Source organism: Dreissena polymorpha, chromosome 7 (assembly GCF_020536995.1).
Source record: "Dreissena polymorpha isolate Duluth1 chromosome 7, UMN_Dpol_1.0, whole genome shotgun sequence".
NCBI lineage: Eukaryota > Metazoa > Mollusca > Bivalvia > Myida > Dreissenidae > Dreissena > Dreissena polymorpha.
Window position 1 is genome coordinate 69,237,083 of NC_068361.1, and position 23,971 is coordinate 69,261,053.

The window sequence follows — 23,971 nt, forward strand, 5'->3', positions numbered from 1 at the left end:
TTGTCCATCAAGCTTTTCGTCTGACGGCCTCGACGGCGACCTCCCTTTAGCGTTCTCTGAATCACAGTCCTTCAGATAGTCGTGCATGAAAAGGTGACTTGTCGTGTCGATCCGAACCAAGCCAGCATTCGTCTATTGACGGTCGCCAGACGGGGACTCTTGTGGGCCAACAAGTGTTGAAGTCATGTTCCGGACGTGCTCGTTGGTCCTGTGCTCTGTGTAGGGGATTTGGAACAGTTTTTGGAGACACTTCTGTTCAAAGGCCTGTATCCTGCTTTCTGTGTCCGCGCGAAGCATCCGGGTCTCGCAGCGGTACAGAAAGATGGACACGACGAGGGTCTTGTAGAGTATGTACTTGGTGGGAAAGCTGAAACAGCTGCTTGTTCACATCCTGCCTAGTCTGGCCGTCGCTGCGGTCGCCAATGACATGCGTATACCAATCTCGGCGGCACTGGTTCCATCATATAACAGGCTTGCTTCCAAATACTTGAAGCAGTGAAGCTGTTTGTTATGTTGTTCACCATGATCTTCGACTTATCAATGCTGACTTCCATCCCGTATGCTCCTGGTCTTTCATAGAGTATGTTGATGAGATATTGATGTTCAATGCTGGTGGCACCCATGTGTTCAATGGCATCATTAAATTGCAAGTTGGAGATCGGTCTGCCACAGATTGAAATAGATGTGCTGTGGTCATGGAGAGTCTTCTCAAATAAACGATTAATCAGGACGGAGGATAAATGAGTGTTGACTACTGTTTCAAGAATCTTTATTTTTCAATCAGAATGATAGAAATATCTAAAACATAGTATTAATGAAATGAAAACAGAATGAGATTATAATGAGCAATACAATATTAATATAGCCCTATAGTCATATTCCGCTAGTGGAAAGCAGACACGCCTCAACCGCTGATGGCCTGACGATGCCCCCACCCCCCCCACACCTCCTGTCCAATATTCACCGGAAATCCTCTTATAACATGCCACATGCCATCATGTAGAAGACAAGTTTGTGTTGCAGGTGTCTTTCAATGATGACTCTTCAGTTGAAGATATGTTCCACTGTGCTCCGCCCAGCTCCGAATCCAGCCTGCTCTTCGGCTAGCAGTTCCTCTGCCTTACTAGCTTGACCATCATTGAATGGTTAACAATGCATGGATCATGGATTCCAAATTAGTTCCAACGATAACACTATTCATTCTTTTACGTTGGTGACGGTGTTTTGCTTATCGTGTTACTATCATTTTACTTGCAAATAAATGATGTAAAGGGTTTGTGTATCGCCGCACATGTCCATGTACTTTAATTACCAGTCATGTTTTGAATGTAATAATACCATTTACATGCCTACTCTCAAGGTTCAGCCGAGGAAGCCATGGTTGACAGGAAAAAGGCTCATATGAGTACCGATTTATACATTTTTGTATGTGTTATCCGTGATAATATGAATTAAGAAAGTCTGATGATATAACTTAACGTTTATTTTCCTTCAAATCGTAAATACCCCGGTCACTACAAACTAAGTGTATGCTTTGTATATAACGAATAGCTAAAGCATTTTTGCAGTTGTGACACGATTTTGAAACTGGGGACAAAAGATGAGAGAACAATTATACCTCGCGAGTTACCTGCATTTATAAAATAGATCAAATGCAAACAAGTCTATTGTACTTGTATACAATAATACAATATTTTTTGTCAGATCATGTTGTTTTTGCTTATATTAAATCATTGTATGCTTTAATGAAAAGCTAAAGCTAACAAACATTTATGATATTATATCTTACAGCTTGAAGATGTAAAAAATGAGTCTATTTCATTAAAACATACTGTAAAATACATTTTATTGTTTAGCTTAAAATGCGTGAAATTAAAAGCACTTACATGTTTTGTGAAAATGTCCTGAAGAGTATTGTTTCATAACCATATATCGCCATCAAATATACTTTGGCCTGTATACTATTTAACACCTTTGGTCACGATAGCGGATTTTTGTTTCCAAATAAAGCTCACTCATGCGGTGTTTTTCTTTATCCCCGCATTTTAGGCCTTCCTATTTCAATGGTTCGGTGGCGCAATCGGTTGTATAGTTTTACCCACAACATTGTAAACATCGTGAACACGAAGAATAATAACTGAGGACACAATATTTCTTCTGCGTTGTTTAATAATGGAGGCCAACGTTACAAAGGTATTATTTAGAACAGAATTTGTTAAGAAATGTTGTTGGGCGGGACGATCGGTATATTTTTAATCTCTGTTTATTAGGAGTGTAATATATTTTCGCGACAAATCCTGCAGGTATGTCTCTGTAATTCAAGACTAAAAGCTTTCGCAACTAAGACCGACTTCCTGATTCCAGCTCGGACCCATTTATAAAACTATGCAAAAGCTTATCTTTGTAGTGTTTTCACGGTTAGCTCTTTGTGGGGTTCATCAACAACTACAGCAATTACTAGCAACGACAAGATACTAAACTACTCACATGGGCATCAACCGGAATCCTCGTCAGGATGCACCAAACGTCCTCGTCGTCTTCGAGGGAACTCGTCGGCTATACTTGTCGTCTTCGTCGGGTACACATAACGGAATGCAACTATACTTCTGGGAATACACCTCCAGGCAAACAAGTACTCAAACACACAGTCACCGGCTTACATACACATATACTTCTGGGAATACACTTCCAGGGAAATACGTGTCATTGGCACAATCACAGGCAACTCACAGACTCACATACACAGTCACAGACTCACTTATATCTTCTGGGAATGGCCTTCCAGGTAAATACGTGTTGAACACACATAAAATACAATATAGTACAATATAATACAATATAACCTATACTCAGGCTCACAATTACTCCAAGCAATACTCAACTTGGGAAAAGACGTCCACTCGCATCAATCACCCGTGCACAAGAGACCGTACAAACTCGTGCTACCCAGCATGCACTATTCCGATTTTTCGCTGGTTCCCAATCACGAGGTATGTGCGCATTTTGTTGACCGGGCACCGGCACAACACTCCTCCCACTTTTCTCCTTTTGGGACGACGCCACACAGCGAAGGAATCATACTGGCGCAACCGATGAAGTAATAGTGCCCCTTGCGTAAGCACCTTGACCTAACACCTCAAAGTTAGGTCTGCATGCCGGCCTCTCTCTTGGCGCAACGCCTGCCATAGACCACAACTAAAGTTAATGCATCTCCATTAAATGACCATTTGTGTTTAGCACCTTCGCACAAATATGAACGCATATGAGCCATAATCTTTGTTAATAAAGAGTTAAAAATAAAAGTTCACAATAAGGTCCGGTAACTCTTGCTCCTTTTCTTGTCTGCACAATAATTGGACAAGTGTACCCACCTTCCAACCTATTTTCACAAATTTTAAGAAATAAAATAACTTATCCAATAAAATCATAAAATATTATACAAATACATCCCCTTGCAGCCCAAATGAGAAGGCCTACGCCCTCTGCATGTGACTGCATAATATACAATAAAAATCAGCTTGGTTATATTAAAATAAAAATCACAAGAAACGTAACCTTCTAAGGCACTACAAATGCGTTTAAATAATATCTCAGTGACAAAAATGTTAAAAATATAAGAATAAAAATAATCTTATTTTTGTCCAAATAATACATATAATCATTGACATTATATGGAGGAAAAGACAACTAAAATAAAACTATTGTACCCACTACATTCCTCCCATTTTTCTCCTCTTGGGCCGCCGCCATACGGTCGCACCCAAGGCAGAAGAGACAGAGACTCAAATGGGACCATGATCCCCCTCCCGCAGGCACGGGACTACCTTTGCCCAGCGGGGTACATACAGACCGCTGCATTCTAGCGGTTAGTGACCAATATGTTTCTTGCATAAGAAAATTTCCATCACATTAGTAAATAAAAAAAACATTATTGTCGGCTATCGTCCGACAATTGCTTAATCAAGAAAAAACATTCTTGTTGGCTTTCGTCCAACAAGTACAGTCACTTATGTATTAGAATGTGGTGATCACACTGAGAAATAATGTACTTTACAAAAATAAAAACAAAATAAAAGTGTACATGCACCGGGAAACAACTCCGGCAAATCAAAAAATTAAAATGACGCTACGAGACAGTTGCCGTCAAGCATGGTCACACACAAATTTAAAAAGACGTGCAAATATTGTTTAAAAGAACAACTCCGGGAAATACCACTTCCGGCCAACAGTATTGAGTGTGACAGTGGTCGTCAAGCACTGTCACCTATGAAAAACAAACTCATGCGACAAAATTCTACGACATTGCTCGGCATATGGTTGGTAGAAAAGAAATTCATTTATAGAAAAATTATGGAAATAAATAACATGATACAGCAATGACGAAGTGATTGAAGTTAGATCGACTCACAAATCTTAACATGGAAGGAAAAAAGGTGACGGAGGTGCCAAGACTTGGATATTGCAGGGGAAACCGGGTTCCTATTCACCATCTGCGTAGTTACCACATCCGATGGTGCGGTGTGACAGTGGTCGTCCGACAATGTCCGACAATGTCACACCTGACCATAAGGAAAAAACAACAGACTTCACGGGAAATAATCAAACACATCCGTGACTGTGCAAAGCACTTCTTAGCGCGGTAATACAAAAATTACAGGAAGTTAAGCGCGGGCGGCACAAGATAATTTGGGACGACACTTTATGCCTATTCATTAAACCCCCATTTCGCAGAGCACTGCTCAGATTAATTTCAATTTTATAGTTCCAACAATATTGCAATAAAAGACTGGGCTTAAACTGAGACAATAGGACATATATATATATTCAGAACAATCTAATCAAACTAATCAAAATGTTTAAGAGAACTATTACTTTTATACACCGCGTACTTCATGTAATATTCATAACAACAGCTTTTACTACTACTACTACTACTACTACTACTACTACTTCTGCTACTACTACTACTACTACTACTACCACTACTACTACTACCACTACTACTACTACTACTACTACTACTACTACTACTACTACTACTACTACTACTTCTACTACTACTACTGCTGCTGCTGCTGCTTTAAGTGTTACTACTAGAGATACTCCGCGTACACCGTAATACATTATCAACACCGCAAATATAATGTCACTGCAACTTTACTGTAATTTTTTTTAAATTGGGGGTCTTTTGTATTTTGCATTGTTTTCCTAATTTACTAACAATAAACCTCGCCATTTACAATTTTAGGCGGTACAGATTTTGGAAGTTAGGCGCTCTGGTGGTCGCCAACCTAATTTCCACCGCTGGGACCGCTCCCAGCGGCGAGAACTAGAGGGTCGCCACCCTTTGGAACCACGCCTAACAAGTCTTCGAACACCACCTTCCCAGCTGTCATCTGGGGTAACTCGGCATCCGTATGCACCACCCTCACGGCGGTCACACGCGGCAACTTCTGTCGCCCGTCTGACAGGGACTGACTTTCCGGTGGCCGGAGTAGTTTCAGCAGCTTTTCGTTGGGCTATTTTGGCCCCCACCTGGTCGGCCCTGTCGGTCGCCATGCTTTTAGCCGCCTCCGCAGACTGAACCGCAACGCGCTGCACGCGAAATTTATCATCGCACACAGGATCTCCATGGTCTCCTTCAGTGCTCTCGCCAATGACCATCCTTGGATCACTGACGACATCTGGCACTGTTGGCAGCACCAAGGGAACTGCATCGTGCACGTCCTTGGCATGCTGCACCTTCATGCAGTACTGGGAAACCGGACCTAGCTGGTTTACACGATCCACTTCCGGTTGGCCCAACTGCTTAGTCGTCGCAGCTACCACAACGGGCTCCTTCTCCTTATGGTTGGGCAAGGACATGGCATGGAAATGTCCCCAGTTGGAACCATATCTGCCGCGATACGATCCCTCAGGGCGGACTTTTGAATTTTGGTTCCGATGCCCACGTAAACCTCCGCCACCCGCACCCGAAGGATACATAACCTGGCGTTGGTCGTTGTACCACCGGTTCCTGACCTTCCCTGGGTAGGGGCACTCCACAGGGTATTCGGCATAGCCTTTTTTATTTCGAAACGGCTTACCCGGTTGTCGGACAAAGGGATCAACGGCCGAACTTCGAAAAGAGTTTGACAATCTCTCCACAGCATCCAGCAACTTCTCGACCACCTGGGTCAATTTGTCGACCGCCGACACACTGACCTCATCCGCAGTGGGTGCTTTCTTCACCTCGTGAACCCTTCTTGACTCTTCTTGCTCAGTCTCCTGGGTATACCTTGGAGCCGCGGCGCAAGCCGACTGAACATGGCTATATACCTTCAGCATGTTCATCGCATCTCCCATAGATGTTGGTAACTGCAGACTAACATGCTTGCCGGCCTCCTCGTCAATCAAACCGTGACAAAACTTCGTCACTGCCTGTTCAGCGGCGTATGCATAGGGCAGATCACGAAACGCCGCTGTTGCCAGCTTCAGCGCCCGATCTGACCAATTGTCTAGGGACTCGCCTACTTCCTGATGGGCAACGTGGAAACGGCCCTGCGCGGTGGGGTAAGCTCCCTGGCGCCAAAACGCTCCTGCAGTCGCTGTATTAGCTCTGCGTAAGGTACCGTCCCTCTCCCTTCGATAAGCAACGCATAGAAATCAACCGCCTTTCCTGTCAAACACCAACCAAGGCAATCGGCGCATTCTGCGTCAGACCAATCTTACACCCTTGCGTAGCGCTCAAACTTGCTCTGAAAAACAAACCAATTGCTCTGCCCATCATATAGCAGGCTCTTAGGCAATTTTGTCAGAACATCCCAATCTTTCTGTGTCGGGGGAATACTTGGGCCAGGAGGGTTGCTTGGTCCGGGCAAATTATTGAAAACCGGTGCATTGCTGGGTATGGGAATAGTGATGGTAGATGGAATTGGGACAGTAAGACCATTCGGGGCAAGAGGGCCCTTTGAGGCACGATGGGATCCCGTAGGCCCATTGTCCCTACTCTGGGGCAAACCTAACAAAGGGGGCGGGGCGGGGACGCTTAATGCGACATTAAACGGTTTCGGTATGCTTGTCATCATATTGTCCTGCTGTAACAACAGACGCTTTGGGAGCAAAGGCTTTGCAATCTGGGGAAGAAAATCGTCCCATTGAGCTACGTCCGCCTCAAGAGCCGAAATTTGGGCTTCGAGTTGGGCCCTCTCGCGATCCTGACTTACCGAGTCCTTCTCAAGCACAGACATATCTATCCACCTTTCGTGTGGGTCGATGGGCCTATTTGCGATTGACCGCCCCATTCCACCCTCCCCAACATGTTCCGCCCCATCCCCATACCCCAGGGCTTCTCTAAATAATGCGGGGTTAGTACTAAAATCCAACTCGGTCATGTCACCAAAGGTCAGCGGCCGCCCTATAATTGCCTCTAAAGTATCTGGTAACAAATTTCCCGTATTTTCCCGTATCAAAACAATGGCCTGTGCCAGTTGTCTGCCCACCCCCAGAATATTGCATAATCTAGTGGGAGTGTCGTAGTTCACTCGAATTTTTCTTGGGGCTACCAGTAAAAATGGTGGGGTATATCCACTTCCCATATCCATTGTCAATTTAGAACTTTACAAGTAAATATGAAAAAGTTAAATTAATAAAAAACCTAAAATAAATGGGCCAAGAAATTCTGAAATAAAAACTTTTGTATCTACTGGTAGACAATTAACATTTAATTGCCAAACAATAACCAATTAACAAAATCGCTATCACTGTTGTTGCTATCAATAATCAATAAAAACTGAAAGTAAGAAACACGTCGCTTTAACTTGACGTTAAGCACTAATTTCCCGGGACCCAGTTTACTTTCCCAATAACACTGCTATAAAAAGAATTGCCAAGGACAAAACTCGTGCGTGTAAACTTCTATTTCCTCGGACTTTAGTTACCGATATATTAGCAATTTACACTGCTATATACAACAGTCAACCAAACACGTTTTTCATGAACTGCTGCGCACAGAATACGCGCCAACTAATCACGGGAAAATTGCCAAATAAAAAAAAAACACGTGGCCATCCGTGGATTACACAAGCAATTAAACTGTAACAAACAGCATTGGAAAATCACGTTTTTTAAGAAATATTTCACCAACTGATAACATGGCCGGCGAATGCCAACAATGGAAAAAAACTACGATGCCGTCTGTTTGTTACACACTTCTTAAAATAGACGAACAATGAGTTCAACAAGTTAACAACAGAAATCACGTTTTATGAAACGAACAGTTTCTATATACTTCAAATTAAATTTGATCCGTCGATTGAAAATAAAGTATGCGATGCCGATTGATTTTGCAACTAGCCTAACCGTTAAACACAATTTTCACTTTGCCCCACGTTGGGCGCCATTGTAGTGTTTTCACGGTTAGCTCTTTGTGGGGTTCATCAACAACTACAGCAATTACTAGCAACGACAAGATACTAAACTACTCACATGGGCATCAACCGGAATCCTCGTCAGGATGCACCAAACGTCCTCGTCGTCTTCGAGGGAACTCGTCGGCTATACTTGTCGTCTTCGTCGGGTACACGTAACGGAATGCAACTATACTTCTGGGAATACACCTCCAGGCAAACAAGTACTCAAACACACAGTCACCGGCTTACATACACATATACTTCTGGGAATACACTTCCAGGGAAATACGTGTCATTGGCACAATCACAGGCAACTCACAGACTCACATACACAGTCACAGACTCACTTATATCTTCTGGGAATGGCCTTCCAGGTAAATACGTGTTGAACACACATAAAATACAATATAGTACAATATAATACAATATAACCTATACTCAGGCTCACAATTACTCCAAGCAATACTCAACTTGGGAAAAGACGTCCACTCGCATCAATCACCCGTGCACAAGAGACCGTACAAACTCGTGCTACCCAGCATGCACTATTCCGATTTTTCGCTGGTTCCCAATCACGAGGTATGTGCACATTTTGTTGACCGGGCACCGGCACAACATCTTGCAGATACACAAACTAGTATCCTCCCATTAACCTTTTAAACAGACCAAACTACTCCTGCCAATAGTTGCGATAATTCAACTCTCAGGTTTATAACCCAAAGGATTGCTAAGAGTTGCAATGCACTGTCGCGAGCTAGTCAACTTGTACCTAAGTCAACACGTACCTTCGGTCAACTCCTATCTGACTTAGTTTACTCATACCTGATTGTTGGTCAACACGTACCCCCACTAGTCAACTCGTACCTGATTTGGTCAACACGTACCCTCCTAAAAATTATTTATATATATATCAAAGACATGAAATATCTTGTTTTTTTTATATGTTTTTGATATGAATATAGGTTCAGTGATTTTTTTACCTGCGTCCTGGACTCACAAAAACCTCTGGAGATGCAAAGTTTCGCATTATGTGAGTCCCAAAAATGCTTTGAAATTTCTAAAAAAATAATATCGTTTAATATTTGGACTCATTCTTTCAATTTGGGGACTCATAGATATGCATGTTATTGAGTCCTAGGACTCAGATGAGAAAATTTGTAAAAATATCACCGTAGGTTATAATTTTGTCTTATTTTTTGTGATTTTTTTTCAAAAGCAGACAAGTTCATTATTTTTCACACGTGTATAATTATAAACGACGTGTTTGTCTTGCCTACCACTGATACGTGATGTGATTGTCAGTGTTTTGTTTGATAAAATGTTGACTAATAACACCTTTATGACAACAGGACCGTCGGCGATTTGTAAAACAAATTGTTTGTCTTGCGTCTAAAATGTCACGCGCGGTAGTTGTCGGCATTTTCTTTGATTATATGTTTGATTGAAAACACCACATGAAGCCATAACCAATTAAAGGTCGAACATGTATCCAGTCGGATGTGTGGCCTGTGCTCGATAAACCTGTTTCTTTTTTCTTTTTACAAAGGTTCAAAGGTGCAAATTAAATCAATTTAGATATCAGTGACCTGTATCGAGTAATGTGTTATTCAATATTTAACACAGGTGCAGATTAGGTAAATTACGATATTAACGAGCCGTGTCACGTAGGTGTGAATAAGTATTTTAGGTGTTGATTAATTGATTTAATCATTGACTACTCGAGTTTTGGACGAACCATCATTGGATGCAAAATTTGTTAATATTTAAGTATTTTGTATGTATGTTGTGATATATGCTTTACTTTAATTTCATTTAAAAAAATCATATTGTTACTGTCGTTTTTTTTTTCATTTTAGTTAACGTTATCTTACTTAATCCTAAAGACAACCTGTTATGTTAGAATATGCCAAAATATAACTTTATTTGGTCAACTTGTACCAGCAACAAACATTAAAACATCTAATGTATGCAAACACCCATCGCAAATTTTTTCCATAAAGAACACAAAATTAAAAAGGTACGAGTTGACCAACCGGAAAAATGACTAATGTACGAGTTCACCAAATCAGGTACGAGTTGACTAAGGTACGTGTTGACTTAGGTACCAGTTGACTGGAAACTGCGCTGTCTATTGTCCTAAGATGCACAATTTGATGACCAGTGCAAGGGCTAAGGAACACTGATACTGCAAAAACATTTACCTGTCGAAAGCACAAACGCATGCAAATGGTACCATTAAAGCAAGAAATAATTGATTTTTATTTACTTTGTTAGTATTTCATCAGCCTCGTATTTTATATGGTCTGTCCACCATACTCCAAAACTGTTACAATGTTGCCAACTCAAAGTGTCGCTATTGCTTAGGTTGCAATCTTTTGCTGATTGTAAATTGTGATGTAGGCTATCTTGATAATGATTTTCGATTATTTACACTGTTCCAAACTTCCCCTTAAAAATTTCATCAAGAATAATTATTTGAAACATTGTCGTGCTTATAAGGGTTCATGCAAAGTATAACATCCGTAGGTTGCTATTAAGGTAAATTTAATGTGTTTTTGAAATTTAGTCATGGCTTTCCTGCATTGGCCATTAACGTCTGTTTAGTGATGTGCACTGATCAGCTGCAGAAAAAACTTAAGTAATAATTTGTTTATGCGTTTTCCCCCACAAGTAAATGCCATTTCCTTTCAGCCCTTTGTGAAGAAGAAACAAAACATGAAGCGCTACTTCATGGAAGGGGATGGCAAGGAATTATCAACAAAGAAAGATTCCAAAGACATGAAAAAACATTCTCCAGAAAAGAAGGGCTCAAAACCTTTTGGTGAAAAGGTAAATGCTATTTTTTGGTGATACATTATTGTATGGGGATAGAACATACAGGTTGACGTTGACCTGGGGTGAGTAGACTGAGATCGATGACGAGTAGGTCACACGAGTTGTGTTTCGTGTTATTTCTTAAAATTTGACCCAGCATTTGTAAAAATATTGCAAGATATGTACATTTCCAGAGAGGAAATTCATTTCTGCGTTTATTGAGACCCAAGTTCATTGAAATCGCTACACACTTGATGTAGTAAAGGCTGTTCAAATCAATGCACCCTATTGTTGGGTCATTTTGAGTTCAATACCGTGTTATAAATATATTTGATAGTGATTTTTTTTCAGAGAAGTTGAATTTTTGTCATAATTTGATTATTTTTCATTGAAAATGAAGTTTTTACCAATTAATATTATAGCCACACTCTAAACACCTGTGATGATTGCCCTTTGTTATTTTTGTATGGTGTAACTATTCAGTGCTATATCTCATATACCATGAAAGATATTAACATGAAACTTTATGGGTGTATACAATGTAGATATTAATGATGAGGAGTGCCATTCACAAGAACCATATTCCAGACTTTCTTAAATAAGAGTAATTGCCTTTTGCTGTTTTTATGCTCCCGGATTGAAAATCCGGGGGTATATTGTTTTTGGTCTGTCTGTCTGTCATTCATTCATTGTATGTGTGTGTCCCAAAACTTCAATCAAAACTTTAACCTTCGTTAAAGTTTGGTCATAACTTTTTGAATATTAAAGATAGCAACTTTTTTTGGCATGCATATGTATCTCATGAAGCTGCACATTTTGAGTGGTGAAAGGTCAAGGTCAAGATCATCCTTTAAGGTCAAAAGTATAAATAAATACAATCCAAGGGAAGTAATAAGCTTTAAAAGGGAGATAATTTGTAAACCTGCCAAATGATATATTGGAATTTTATTTCAAAGCGGGTCAATAGGGGGCAATGTGTTTCTGACAAAATTATATCTTGTTGTATAATATAATTGTTCAGGGCTATATCCCAAATACAAAACAAGATTCAAAATGAAACTTCATGGATGTATAGATATCAATGAAGAAGAGAAGTGCCGTGCACAAAAACCATTACCCTGCACTTTCTTTCATAAGAGTTATTGCCTATTGTTTCTTTAAGTTCTGCATCCGCCCATAAACAACATGTTTGGCAGGGAATATTGATTCAATGAATTTGCTTGTGTGATGTGTACTTGGATCTTGGCTTCTTATTCTTTGCCATGGCAACCAAAGTTTAAAAGTCTCAAAAGATAGTTGCCCATCTGTTAAACCAAGAAGTAATCGTTTCAATCCCAGACTTACATGAAAACAAAAGCAGCTGTTAGTTCGAACTCTCAAGAATAGAACTATGGGAGAAATGGATTTTTTAATTTCGCTGCAAATAAAACATGTTTGCTGTTTTTTGATCCCTGCTAAAAAAAAAATTAGAGTATATTAATTGGTCCCGTCTGTCCGTCCGTCCAAAACTTTGTCCGGAGCATAACTCCAAATCTATTCAATGGATTAATTTTAAACTTAGAGTATAAACAGATGGCAACTAGGAGAAGTGCAGTGACCAAGAACCATAACTCTAATCTAACTTAGTTTTTGAATTATCTCCCCTTTTATATAACTTTAAAGTTAATTGTTGCCCGGAGCATAACTCTAAATCTACTGAAGGGATTTACTTGAAACTTGAAATATAAACAGATGGCAACTAGGAGAAGTGCAGTGACCAAGAACCATAACTCTTTCTACCGTTGTTTTGGAATAATATCCCCTTTTATATAATTTTGAAGTAAATTTTTTTGGCAAGTAGGAGAAGTCCAGTGACTAAGAAACATAACTATATCTACCTTAGTTTTTGAATTATTTCCCCTTTTATATAATTTCAAAGTACATTTTTGTCCGGAGCATAACTCAAAATCTACTAAAGGGATTTACTTTAAACTCGAAATATAAACAGATGTCAAGTAGGAGAAGTGCAGTGACTAAGAACCATAACACTATCTACCTTAGTTTTTGAATTATCTCCCTTTTTTAATTACAATTTAAATTTTTGTCAGGAGCATAACTCTAAATCTACTGAAGGGATTTACTTGAAACTAGAAATATAAACAGACAGCAACAAGGAGAATTGCAGTGAACATGAACCATAAGTCTTTTAGCCATAGTTTTTTAATTATCTTCCTTTATTTGTTTTACAAATATTATTCTACTCTCTAAAACAAATGTTGTCATACAAGCAAACACATTTCGGCAGTGATTTGGCACTACTGTGACAAGCTCTTGTTTTAAACAATGTCAGTTTTCTACTTTTTGGATAATTATTAACATTTATCTAATATTTTGAAAACTTAACCCAGCACTAAGTGCACTTGGTTGTTTTTAGGGGATAAGATTTAAATTTAAAAAAGATTAAATTGACCGTGCTGAGCCCTTGTTATTTTCTCTGCATCTTTCTTTTTGTTTATGTGGCCCGAGTGAATAAGAGGGGGGGGGGGGGGGGGCTGAAAAAGGCAGGGTGGCCTCTGAAGTGAAAGTTTGAAGGAAGGCATACTTTGTACATTGTAGGTGATTTAATTATGCTGCTTCCATTAATATTCAAGTAATAATATTCAATTATCTATTCAGCAACCATAAGGTAAGTTCTTTCTTAAATATAGTTTGCTGTAAGAAAAAGGTAATATCAAGTTATACTGTATGATTTTCTGTAATATTTCAGTACCCATAAGATATTTCTGTATTTACTAGAAGTGTGACTAATAAAAAGGGTGGGACATAAAAATGAAAGCCCCAACCCTTGCTATTCTGTTTAAAGTAAATCAAGAGCCTTTCAATAAGGCTTAAGCCTGAGATAAAATCAAGCAAAAATACATATGTTTTAACTAATTTAAATCCATATTTATATATTACAAACATATTGTACTCTGAGGGATAATTTGGTATTGCAGGTTATTTTGAATATTTGAATGAAATGTTAAATGTTTTTGAGTGTGTATCACTTTTGTCATTCTATTGTACTTTGATCAGAGATTCAAAAAGCCAATCAAGATGAGAACATATTCTGACAAAGATGGGCAACAAAAGACTCAGCAGGTGTTCAAAATTGACATTAGCAAAACCGAGAGACACAGAAAATGGCAGATGAAAAAGCAACGTCAGGCGCAGGGAGAACAGAGGAAACTGCAACACAGAAAACACATGCGAGAGGTGATTGTGTAGAAATGTTCATATCAGCTGCGCTCTAGAAAAACTGATCTTAATGCATGTGCGCTTAGTGTCTTCCTAGATTAGACTGTGTAGTCTGCAAGCGCTAATCAGGGACAACAATTTCCGCCTTGACAGGATTTATAACTAACAGAGCTATCCTTTAACCCTTTACCACTCAGATACGCATTTTGAATTTTTAAAAAGTTCGATTTATTGCAGACCGTTCCAACTCGATTCTAGTTTAAAGGCTTTATTTCAAACCCTTAGATACTGATTAGCAGCAAACAGCACAAAACCTGAATAGACTGCGAGTTACTTGCAGGCTGTTCTGGTTTTATGCTGTTTGCACATAGTCATTTTCACTGTGCTTCTGATTGGCAAAGGATTAAACTAAAAGATCAATAAAAGCAGAAAGTGTCGTCCCTGGTTAGCCTGTGTGAACTGCACTGGCTAATCCATGAAGACACTTTACGGCCCTGCATTAAGCCCTATTTTCCAAGAGCAAGGGTCATTATATGAATATGATTGTTCATTATGTGGGTAGATATGTTCTTCATATCCAAGTTTCATTTTCTGGAACTTCAATTTCATAATTTTATAATTTCAAAAGTGAAAAAACAAATTTATTCATTCATTCATCTAGACCAATATTTAAGCACTAACTCAAATTTATTGGAGAATCTGGTGTCCATTTAAACCTATTTATTTGAACTCGATTGCATTGAACGCCTAAGCTTATTTGAAACACTCTCGAGTCTGTTTCCTGGGACTAGAACTAGTACTTGGTGTGTATGGGGGAGGTCTGAAGAACGCTCCCACGGTGGGGATTGAATCCGTGACCTCCCGGTCTCTAGGCGGACAACATATCCACTACGCCACTGCAACTGTTATTGTATGATCAGATCCGTGAGATTTCCCTATAATGTGCATTAATAGGTTTTCAACTTGAATAGTAAAAGTCATATTCATTTATTTACCTTGTTTAACCCTTTCAGTGCGGGAACCGAATTTTGAAGGCCTTTGCAAACAGTTTGGATCCAGATGAGACGCCACAGAACGTGGCGTCTCATCAGGATCCAAACTGTTTGCTATTCTGATAGTATTCTTTGAAAAAAATAAAAGAAAATGCTATTTTAGAAATTCAGCAGAAGACATTTTAGCAGACGACAAATTTCCCAGCATGCAAAGGGTTAAAGTTTGAATATTTTCTGATATCAGCATGTCGGAACTTTTTACCTGTATTATATCATTAGTCTATAAATGTGTCCACTTATTGTTTGTATTACCACATTAAATAACACATCTTGCAACATTTTCAAATTCAAATTACTTGTAAAAATAATAATAATAAATATAATTATTGTTGGTTTAGCAACAGGATCCATTTCCTGGGGATGCACCCATACCCAAGGAACGCATACAGAAATATGAGCGTGGGGAACACATCAAAGACGTAAGTGGACGTAATATATGTCACTTTCTGGGAAAACTGGGCTTAATGAAAGTGCTTGAAGTGTTATCCCAGATAAGCCTTTGTAGTCCACACAGGCTTATCAGAGACAACACTTAAGGCCTACTTTGGATTTTTGTCTAAAAGAGACTTCATTTAAGCTAAGCATTTGGTAAAAGTGGCAAGTGTTGTCCCAGATAAGTCTGCCTGGACTTTATAGGCTCATCTTGGATTAGACTTAACCACCATACATTAAGCCCTGTTTTCCCAGAATGCTCAAAGACATAAGTGGACTTCACAGAATTCAAAGTCTTACCAGTGTAATTTCATTAGTCTCACTAGTGCATGTCCATGAGTCAAACTTGAATCTAGTGAGAGAGGTCTTTAATTAAAATCAACTTTCTAAGGGACTACAAATGCATCAAAATATGTCGAGGGGTGAATGGAAGACTGTTGTAACTCATATTAAATAAAGGAGGAGATACAACAGTTTTCCGTTCAGCCCTTGATGTATCTCAGGGGTAAAGGGTTAATAGGAATTTCAATTTATTTGATACACTGCATTCTACAAGAGTTTACTCCATTTATGACTTACGTGTGTTTACAGACGGGTACCCGTACAGGTCAAGGGTCGAGGAAGCTGGCTGAGCAGGAGAAGAAGCTGCAGTTTGCTGCCAGACAGGCTGCCCGCACAGAGATCCTGCTCCATGAAGAGGCAGGGTGAGTACCTGGCAACTATTTATAAAGGTTAATAGACATAATATTCAATAAATAAAAAACAAATATGGCATCTTGCTGGTCTGAATTATTTCTAGCATCGGCACTCGGCAGAAGCTGCTACCCTCCTCCCTCCAGCTGCTACTCCCGTCCCAAAACAATCAAAATTGTCCATTTGTTACACACAATAACAAAACCAAATGAAATGAGTCTTTTTTTAAACTTTATATATATACATTAAACCCCCTTTTCTCAGAGCGCTACTCATATGCGAACTGCACAGGCTAATCTGTGACTTCACTTTACGCACATGCATTCAACCCCCTTTTCTCAGAGCGCTACTCATTTGCGAACTGCACAGGCTAATCTGTGACGTCACTTTACGCACATGCATTAAACCCCCTTTTCTCAGAACTTAAATTACCCACAACGCAACAAACAAAAGTAACTGTTTATTTTTGAAGTACCGCTAAAATCGTCGTTAACAATTAAAATAAAACAAACAAACCAATTGAGCATAACTTTAACTGCTCATACGCCACTAGTACCGGTAGTAATCGATCATTATCGCCCATAATTAGGGGACAAACACCATAATTGACCCCCATAAACGACCCGTAAATCGTTCGCACATCTTATCAAAGCCCATTATGCACACACCGCTGATTAGCGGGTGCGCGTTTTATCTGGTCGTCGGCCGAATGCAGACAACATTCGGATCAGAGCTTGCGAGCGCTTGTGAAATGTTCAAGCGTCGCGGCCACATGATCGGAAAAACAAGCGCCGCGGGGAGATTGATTTTGAACTCCAAGCACTGCGCACCTGCTGTTCTAAAACCGCCTGGGGAAATGCCTGATATATATATAATATATATATAGGGGTGTGATTTTTCCAGGGATTTCCGCGGATTGGGTTATCCGGTGGTCATTTCTGTGATTTGCGTAAATTTGTAAAAAAATAATGGGGCAGGGGGGTATAACCGATTCCGCAGTCATATTTCATAAGCGGCCCGAAAAATCTGAAGCCCGGCGAAACCTCTCTGCATATTACATTGGTAGATTCTGCCTAAGCATTTTTTGAACAAGCGATGTCATTGGCTGTTGTTTCCCAATCTATCAATTAAAATCAGTCTTTTAAGATATGTTTCGTATTTCTTTGCTGATTTGTTTGCAAATGGCGCCTTTGTGAAGCGAAAATGAAGATTATTGAAGAAACGAATCTCACAAAATCTCGGAGATTAAAAAAATATTGAAAAACAAATTTAAATGTGAAAGGGAAGAAACAACAATGGATAAAAATCAGAAAGCGATACCACTTTCTGAATTGGTACAGAATATAGACTGTCTTGGAAAGGTTAAAGTCAGATTCATGTACAACAATCTTGAAGAACGGAACTCGTGGTAAATTGTCGTTTGTTGAACACTGTTACATTGTTGACCTTAATTCGAATTTAATGACATTGAGTTCAAACAAAAGATTGCTGTCATCGTTCGCACGGATCGGAACAAACCTTGAGTTTGATCACAATTAAAACTGGTGACTTTACATAATATGTTAAATGTGTGAATTTAATAGGATTTCATAAAAATAAATATTTTTAATAAGTTTAGAATGGTGTTTATTTAAGTGTCTGTTTTAAGGTTAGTCCTTCGCTATTCGCATAATAAAAGTCAGTCTGCAGAATTTTCCTCCCCTCAAACTTCACCTCAATCACACCCCTGTATATATATATGAAGAGGTATGTGACTTTTACCCTTGAATGCTAATCTTGGCTAACCAGCCCCTTTCTGAAGCTTACTGTTCCATAAATTTTCATCTGATTTGAAAAACCTTGGTATCAAACATTGCAGAAGACTTTCCATTAAAGGAAAAAATCTATGCCTGTTCATACAAGTCTACCTTGAAGCAGTCATCAAACAGCTAACCTGCAAAAAACATTTACTAGAATCGATCTGGCTACCACGAAAATACATTGCAAGTGTGCATAATTTGGTTTGACGGTCATTCACAGTGTAATTACACATCTTATACAATCAAAATTAAACGAAGTTAAAGCTAACTAACATAAGTATCCTTCTTAATCCATTTTTTTGCAAGAAATAGTTTTTCAACCATTTAGAGGAATGTTTTCACTCTTGATTCGCAATTTTTGACATGGATATCAGCGCTGTGATTGATAAAAAAGACGGTGAGGCTTTTCTTGATTTCATTCTGTGTGGAAAGTGACAATATTTTGTTGAATGATTTTCAATATAGCTCTTACTAAGATTCAATTTAGAGATCTTGATAGGAGATGAACTTTATATAACAAGTGATTTAAAAAAAAATATTTTGTTATTGGAAATCTTCAGCGTGAAATATTAGGCTGTCATTTTTGAAAAAATATGTACATATTTAATATTAGTAATTGGGCCGAAATTTGACCCCTAAACCCCACTTCCTGTTCTTTCATCCCAGGTTCCTAGAGGCAGATGAGGGTGAGGACACGACCTCCATCACACAACACGACCTGGCAGGGGTGGTGGACATCACTAGCGCCCAGAAAGTACGCATTCTTATGTTAATACACATGAGAAAATTGGGTAACATTCATGTGCATAAAGTGTTGTCCCAGATTAGCCTGTGCGGTCGGACAGGGCAGACACTTACTTTCCGTTGTTATGGAATTGTTCTGCTGTCTGGGATGAAACTGCATTAAGCCCTGTTTTCCCAGAACAAGGCTCTAATAGTATTTTCATGGTCCGTCTGTCTTTTGTTATGTCATTCTGTCCTAATTCTTGTTAAGAGAATTACTCAGGAATTATTAAAGGGATTCAAATTCAGCTTTGTGTAATTATAGAGGGCATTAAGGGGGAGTCCAGAGTACAAGCATTATAATTCTCTCATCACGATTTACAGAGTTATCGCCCTTGAGACATAAATGTGTGCATATCATAATTGCCTTAGTATTCAATGTATTCAAGGTAAATAAGATAAAATCAAAGTTGATATTGAAAATGTAGCATACAAGAACCACAACAGTCTTATCAGTATTTTTGGAGTAATTGCCTTTTGCTTATTGTTTGTACGGCCATTTTCTTGTTTAGTGCATAACTTACAGAGTTTTTTACTGGGCACAAGAACCACAACTGTCTATTTTTGGAGTTATTGCCATTTGCTGTTTGTGTTGTCATTTTCTTGTTAAGTGCATAACTTACAAATGAATGAAAGATTCAAGCAAAACTTCACATGATTCATTGCATTGAGGAGAAGTTCAGATTCTAAAAGCCATAACTCTTGACAGGGTTTACAGAGTTTTTACTGGGTAGAAGAACCACAACTGTCTTGACAATGTTTTTTTAATTACATGTATAGCCTTTTGTTTAGCATTGGCATAGTATGTTTATTGTGTAGTGCATATCAGGAAGTAATGAAGCGATTTAAGTGAAACTTCATATAATGGGAGGGCAATTTAGCCAACATTTTGTTTTTCTAAAAATGGCCAGGAAATGGCCTGTATGGTACCACATTAGATAAAGTGGGCTGCCTATAAGAAACAGGGTGGAAACTCTACCCATCCTGGTGACTAAGTCAGTTAGTTATATCTCATCAAAACATATCATACAATGATTTTAATGGTTTGGATTTTCAGTTTTTCGAGTTAAAGCTCCCTGACTTTGGCCCCTACAGTGTCAACTACACTCGTAACGGGCGGTTCCTACTGATGGGAGGGGTCAAAGGTCATGTGGCGGCCATTGATTGGATGACCAAGAAGCTTCTGTGTGAGGTTAACGTCATGGAAACGGTCAATGATGTCAAGTAGGTGTGATCGTTAATTGAGCTTTGTTCTGCGAAAACTGGGCTTAATGCAAGTGTGTAAATTGTCATCTTAGATTAGCCTGTAAAGTCTGCACAGGCTAATTAGAGAAAATGCTTTCCACCTAGACTAGATTTTCATTTGGGAGAGACTGGGTTTAAACAAAAATTTCCGTAACACCCCATATTGCACAAGCTGATATGGGATAACACTACATACACATGCATTCATCCCAGTTTTTCCGGAACAAGGGGCAATTAGTTATGTGAATTGTGTCAACAGCATTTCTGAAACTAAAACTTAAGTTGCTTTCATTTAACCCTTTGGTCCTGAAGTATAAGGCTGATTAATTTGGGTTCATTAATTTTAAGATAAATTTTAAGTTAAGCTCAAGTCTAGTTTAATTCCTGTAAATGGCAACCTCTTATTTTATAATAATTTAAACATTGTGTATTGAATTTTACATAGAGTGTTTAGTCTTGACAAAAAAGTTAGAAAATGAACATAACAGTTTGATAAAGAACTTACTTTTTCACGATCTTTTTTTTTATTCAAGCTGAAACAGGACACTCATTGGTCTTTCAAAAGAAAATAATTCTAAAACTACTCATATAAAGTTGCATTATTGGAAAACAGGGCTTAATGCATGTGTGTAAAGTATCGTCCCCGACACTTTCCCCTTTTACGGAATTTTCTTTGCAGGCTGCACAAATTAAACTTGGACAACACTTTATAAACTTGATAGACCCTTTCCCACTTAGAAGCAACGTGAAAATGGCTATGAACAAACAGCATTAAACCAGAACAGCCTGCGAGTAACTCGCAGTCTGTTTAGGTTGTATGTGTTTTTGCTGCTCATCAATATCTAAGGTTTGGAGGTGAAGCCTTTAAAACTTGAATCTAGTAAGAAAGGTCTTAAATTAAATTTTCTGAGGGACTACACATGCGTGAAAATACGTATCTTAGTTGTAAAGGGTTAAATACGTATCTAAGGGGTAAAGGGTTAAATACGTATCTAAGTGGTAAAGGGTTAAGCCCTGTTTTCACCGAGTATGGCTCATTTACAGTTGTGCTCAGTAAAGTATTGTCAACTGTCACATTATGTTTGCATCAAATAATTTTTGTCAGTATGGCTTTTTGATGATGCGTGCCTATTACACCCTTCATTTCTAAAGATCTAAACCCAGAATAAATGTTTATTGTATGGTAAATGGAAAAATCGTCCCCAGATTTGTATAATAGCTATTTTCTTCCCTGCTGAAACTAGAAAATACATGCAGGTTTATAAACAAGCTTAGTTCTGGGAAAATAGGGCTAAATGCATGTGTGTAAAGTGTCTAAGATTAGCCTGTGCAGTCTGCACAGGCTTATGAGAGAAGACACTTTCTGTTTTGATGGTATTTTTCATCAGAAGGAATTATCTTATTATCCCCTGCCATAGGCGGAGGGATATTGTTTTGGCGTTGTCCGTCCGTCCATCCATCTTTTCGTCCGTCCGTCTTTCCGTCCATCCGTCCGTCCGGAGCCATATCTTGGAAGTGCTTTGGCAGATTTCATTGAAACTTGGTATGAGTATATATGGCATTGTACACCATCTGTTAATTACAGAGTTATGGCCCTCTGTATCTTGAAAAAATGCTTTTTTGAGTGTCAAATATAACACTTTTGTGTCCAGAAGCATATTGGCGGGGGATATCAATTTAAAGATTTTGCTTGTTAAACTAATAATCTAGTTTAAGCGAAACTGTCGTCCCAAATTGGCCTGTGTGGACTGCAGAAGCTTGTCTAGGACGACACTTTAAGCACATGCATTAAGTTATCACAGAACTAGGCTCAAACATTAAACAAAATGCAAACCAATCTTTCTGTCCTCCAGGTGGCTGCACCAGGAGACAATGTTCGCTGTCGCCCAGAGACAGTGGACCTACATGTACGACAACCAAGGCATAGAGCTGCATTGTCTTAAGAAGCTGGACTGCGTACTGCGCATGGAGTTCCTGCCCTTTCACTTCCTCCTGGCCTCAGCGGTATGGGAAACCTTTTCACTCTAAAAACCTTTCAAATAATGAACTGAGAACACAAACCATGTTTATCTTAATCTTACTCAGTATATGTTAACCTAAAGTTAACCTAAAAGTGGATGTTAACCCTTTCCTGCTCAGATGCAAAGTAAAAATGACTGTATGCAACCAACATTAAACCAGAACAGCCTGCGAGTAACTTGCAGTCTGTTCAGGTTTAATGCTGTTTGCTGTCGTAAATTGACGTGTCTATTTCAGAATTCCAAGGGCTACCTGTCCTACATTGACGTGTCTATTTCAGAACTCCAAGGGCTTCTAGTCCTACATTGACATGTATATTTCAGAACTCTAAGGGCTACCTGTCCTACATTGACTTGTCTATTTTTGAACTGCAAGAGCTAACTGTCCTAAATTGATGTGTCTATTTCAGAACTCGAAGGGCTACCTGTCATACATTGACGTGTCTATAGGGGAGAAGGTGGCAGGGTACAGCACACAGATGGGCAGACTGGATGTCATGTGTCAGAATCCCAGCAATGCCATAGTCACCCTTGGGCATTCTGGCGGTATGGGCACAACTTGCTAGTGGTTAACTGCGTTTAATAAACTTTTGTCTAATTGTGTTGCCTAGCAGACAATAAACAACAATTTGGATTGTGTATACATGGAATTTGAAGTTCGCTCTGGGAAAACGGGGTTAAAAATGTAGTGTGCACGAATACTAAGGGAAAGTGTTGCTGATGATTAGCCTGTGCAGACAGGCTGATCTGGTAGGACACTTTACCCACATGCATTCAACCTCGTTTTATTGGAGTGTGGCTCAATTAAATCATGTAGGCATTATAACGTATTGGTTTAAAAGCTGTTAATATTAATGATTAAGAGTTGTTTATTGCCTGATACAAACTTACATTTTAAAAGTGTGTTTGATTATGACTTGTTGTGAACATAAATTCATTCTTACCTGGACTCTCCTCCAAAAAAGCTCAAATATGCGCCTAATAGTCAGAGCTATACTACTCACCTAAATATTAAGGTCAATGTCATCGTAATGCTCTGCTCAAGGTTATCATTCAACATCTTTTTGTTTTACCGTTTTGACTTCAGATATATATAATTTCACCTATGTGTTTTAGGTCATTGTGTGAGGCCACAGACCCAGTTTCGTAACTCTAACCTGCAATTTAGCCAAATGATGCCCCTTTTTGTTCTTAAAAAAATCTGATAAAAAAAAATATTTGCATACAATTACTCCATTTCTCTTTATTTACTACAGATATTTAAATAAAACCTTACATATGTGGTAAGGGTATTATGAACATTCACTGACAAAAAACCTTATACAATGACAAGCTTTTAGCAGGATTAAGTCCCCTTGTGTACTTAAAAAAAGTGTGGTTTAGGTTATTCATGATGAAGTTTGCATGCTAGATGTACTCTAGATCTCTAGAACTATTACATATATTCAATTGATACTTCACACATGTATTTGGAATAATTCATGCGAGTTCACTGACAATGGCCCATACCTCAGAGCTGCAAATTAGCA

General features: G+C 38.9%; 1 protein-coding gene across 1 annotated transcript in view; it reads left to right on the forward strand.

Annotated features, from left to right (window-relative positions):
- Positions 1 to 2,051: 2,051 nt before the first annotated feature.
- The window catches only part of LOC127837671 (WD repeat-containing protein 46-like), a 29,606-nt gene continuing 7,686 nt past the window's right edge, over positions 2,052 to 23,971 (forward strand). The window contains exons 1-9 of the mRNA XM_052364924.1: positions 2,052 to 2,193; positions 11,082 to 11,219; positions 14,259 to 14,438; positions 15,811 to 15,891; positions 16,496 to 16,608; positions 19,063 to 19,150; positions 20,237 to 20,403; positions 22,278 to 22,428; positions 22,853 to 22,988. Of these exons, the coding sequence (XP_052220884.1) occupies positions 2,173 to 2,193; positions 11,082 to 11,219; positions 14,259 to 14,438; positions 15,811 to 15,891; positions 16,496 to 16,608; positions 19,063 to 19,150; positions 20,237 to 20,403; positions 22,278 to 22,428; positions 22,853 to 22,988 (1,075 nt within the window). The 5' untranslated portion in view covers positions 2,052 to 2,172. The remainder of the gene's footprint in view (positions 2,194 to 11,081; positions 11,220 to 14,258; positions 14,439 to 15,810; positions 15,892 to 16,495; positions 16,609 to 19,062; positions 19,151 to 20,236; positions 20,404 to 22,277; positions 22,429 to 22,852; positions 22,989 to 23,971) is intronic.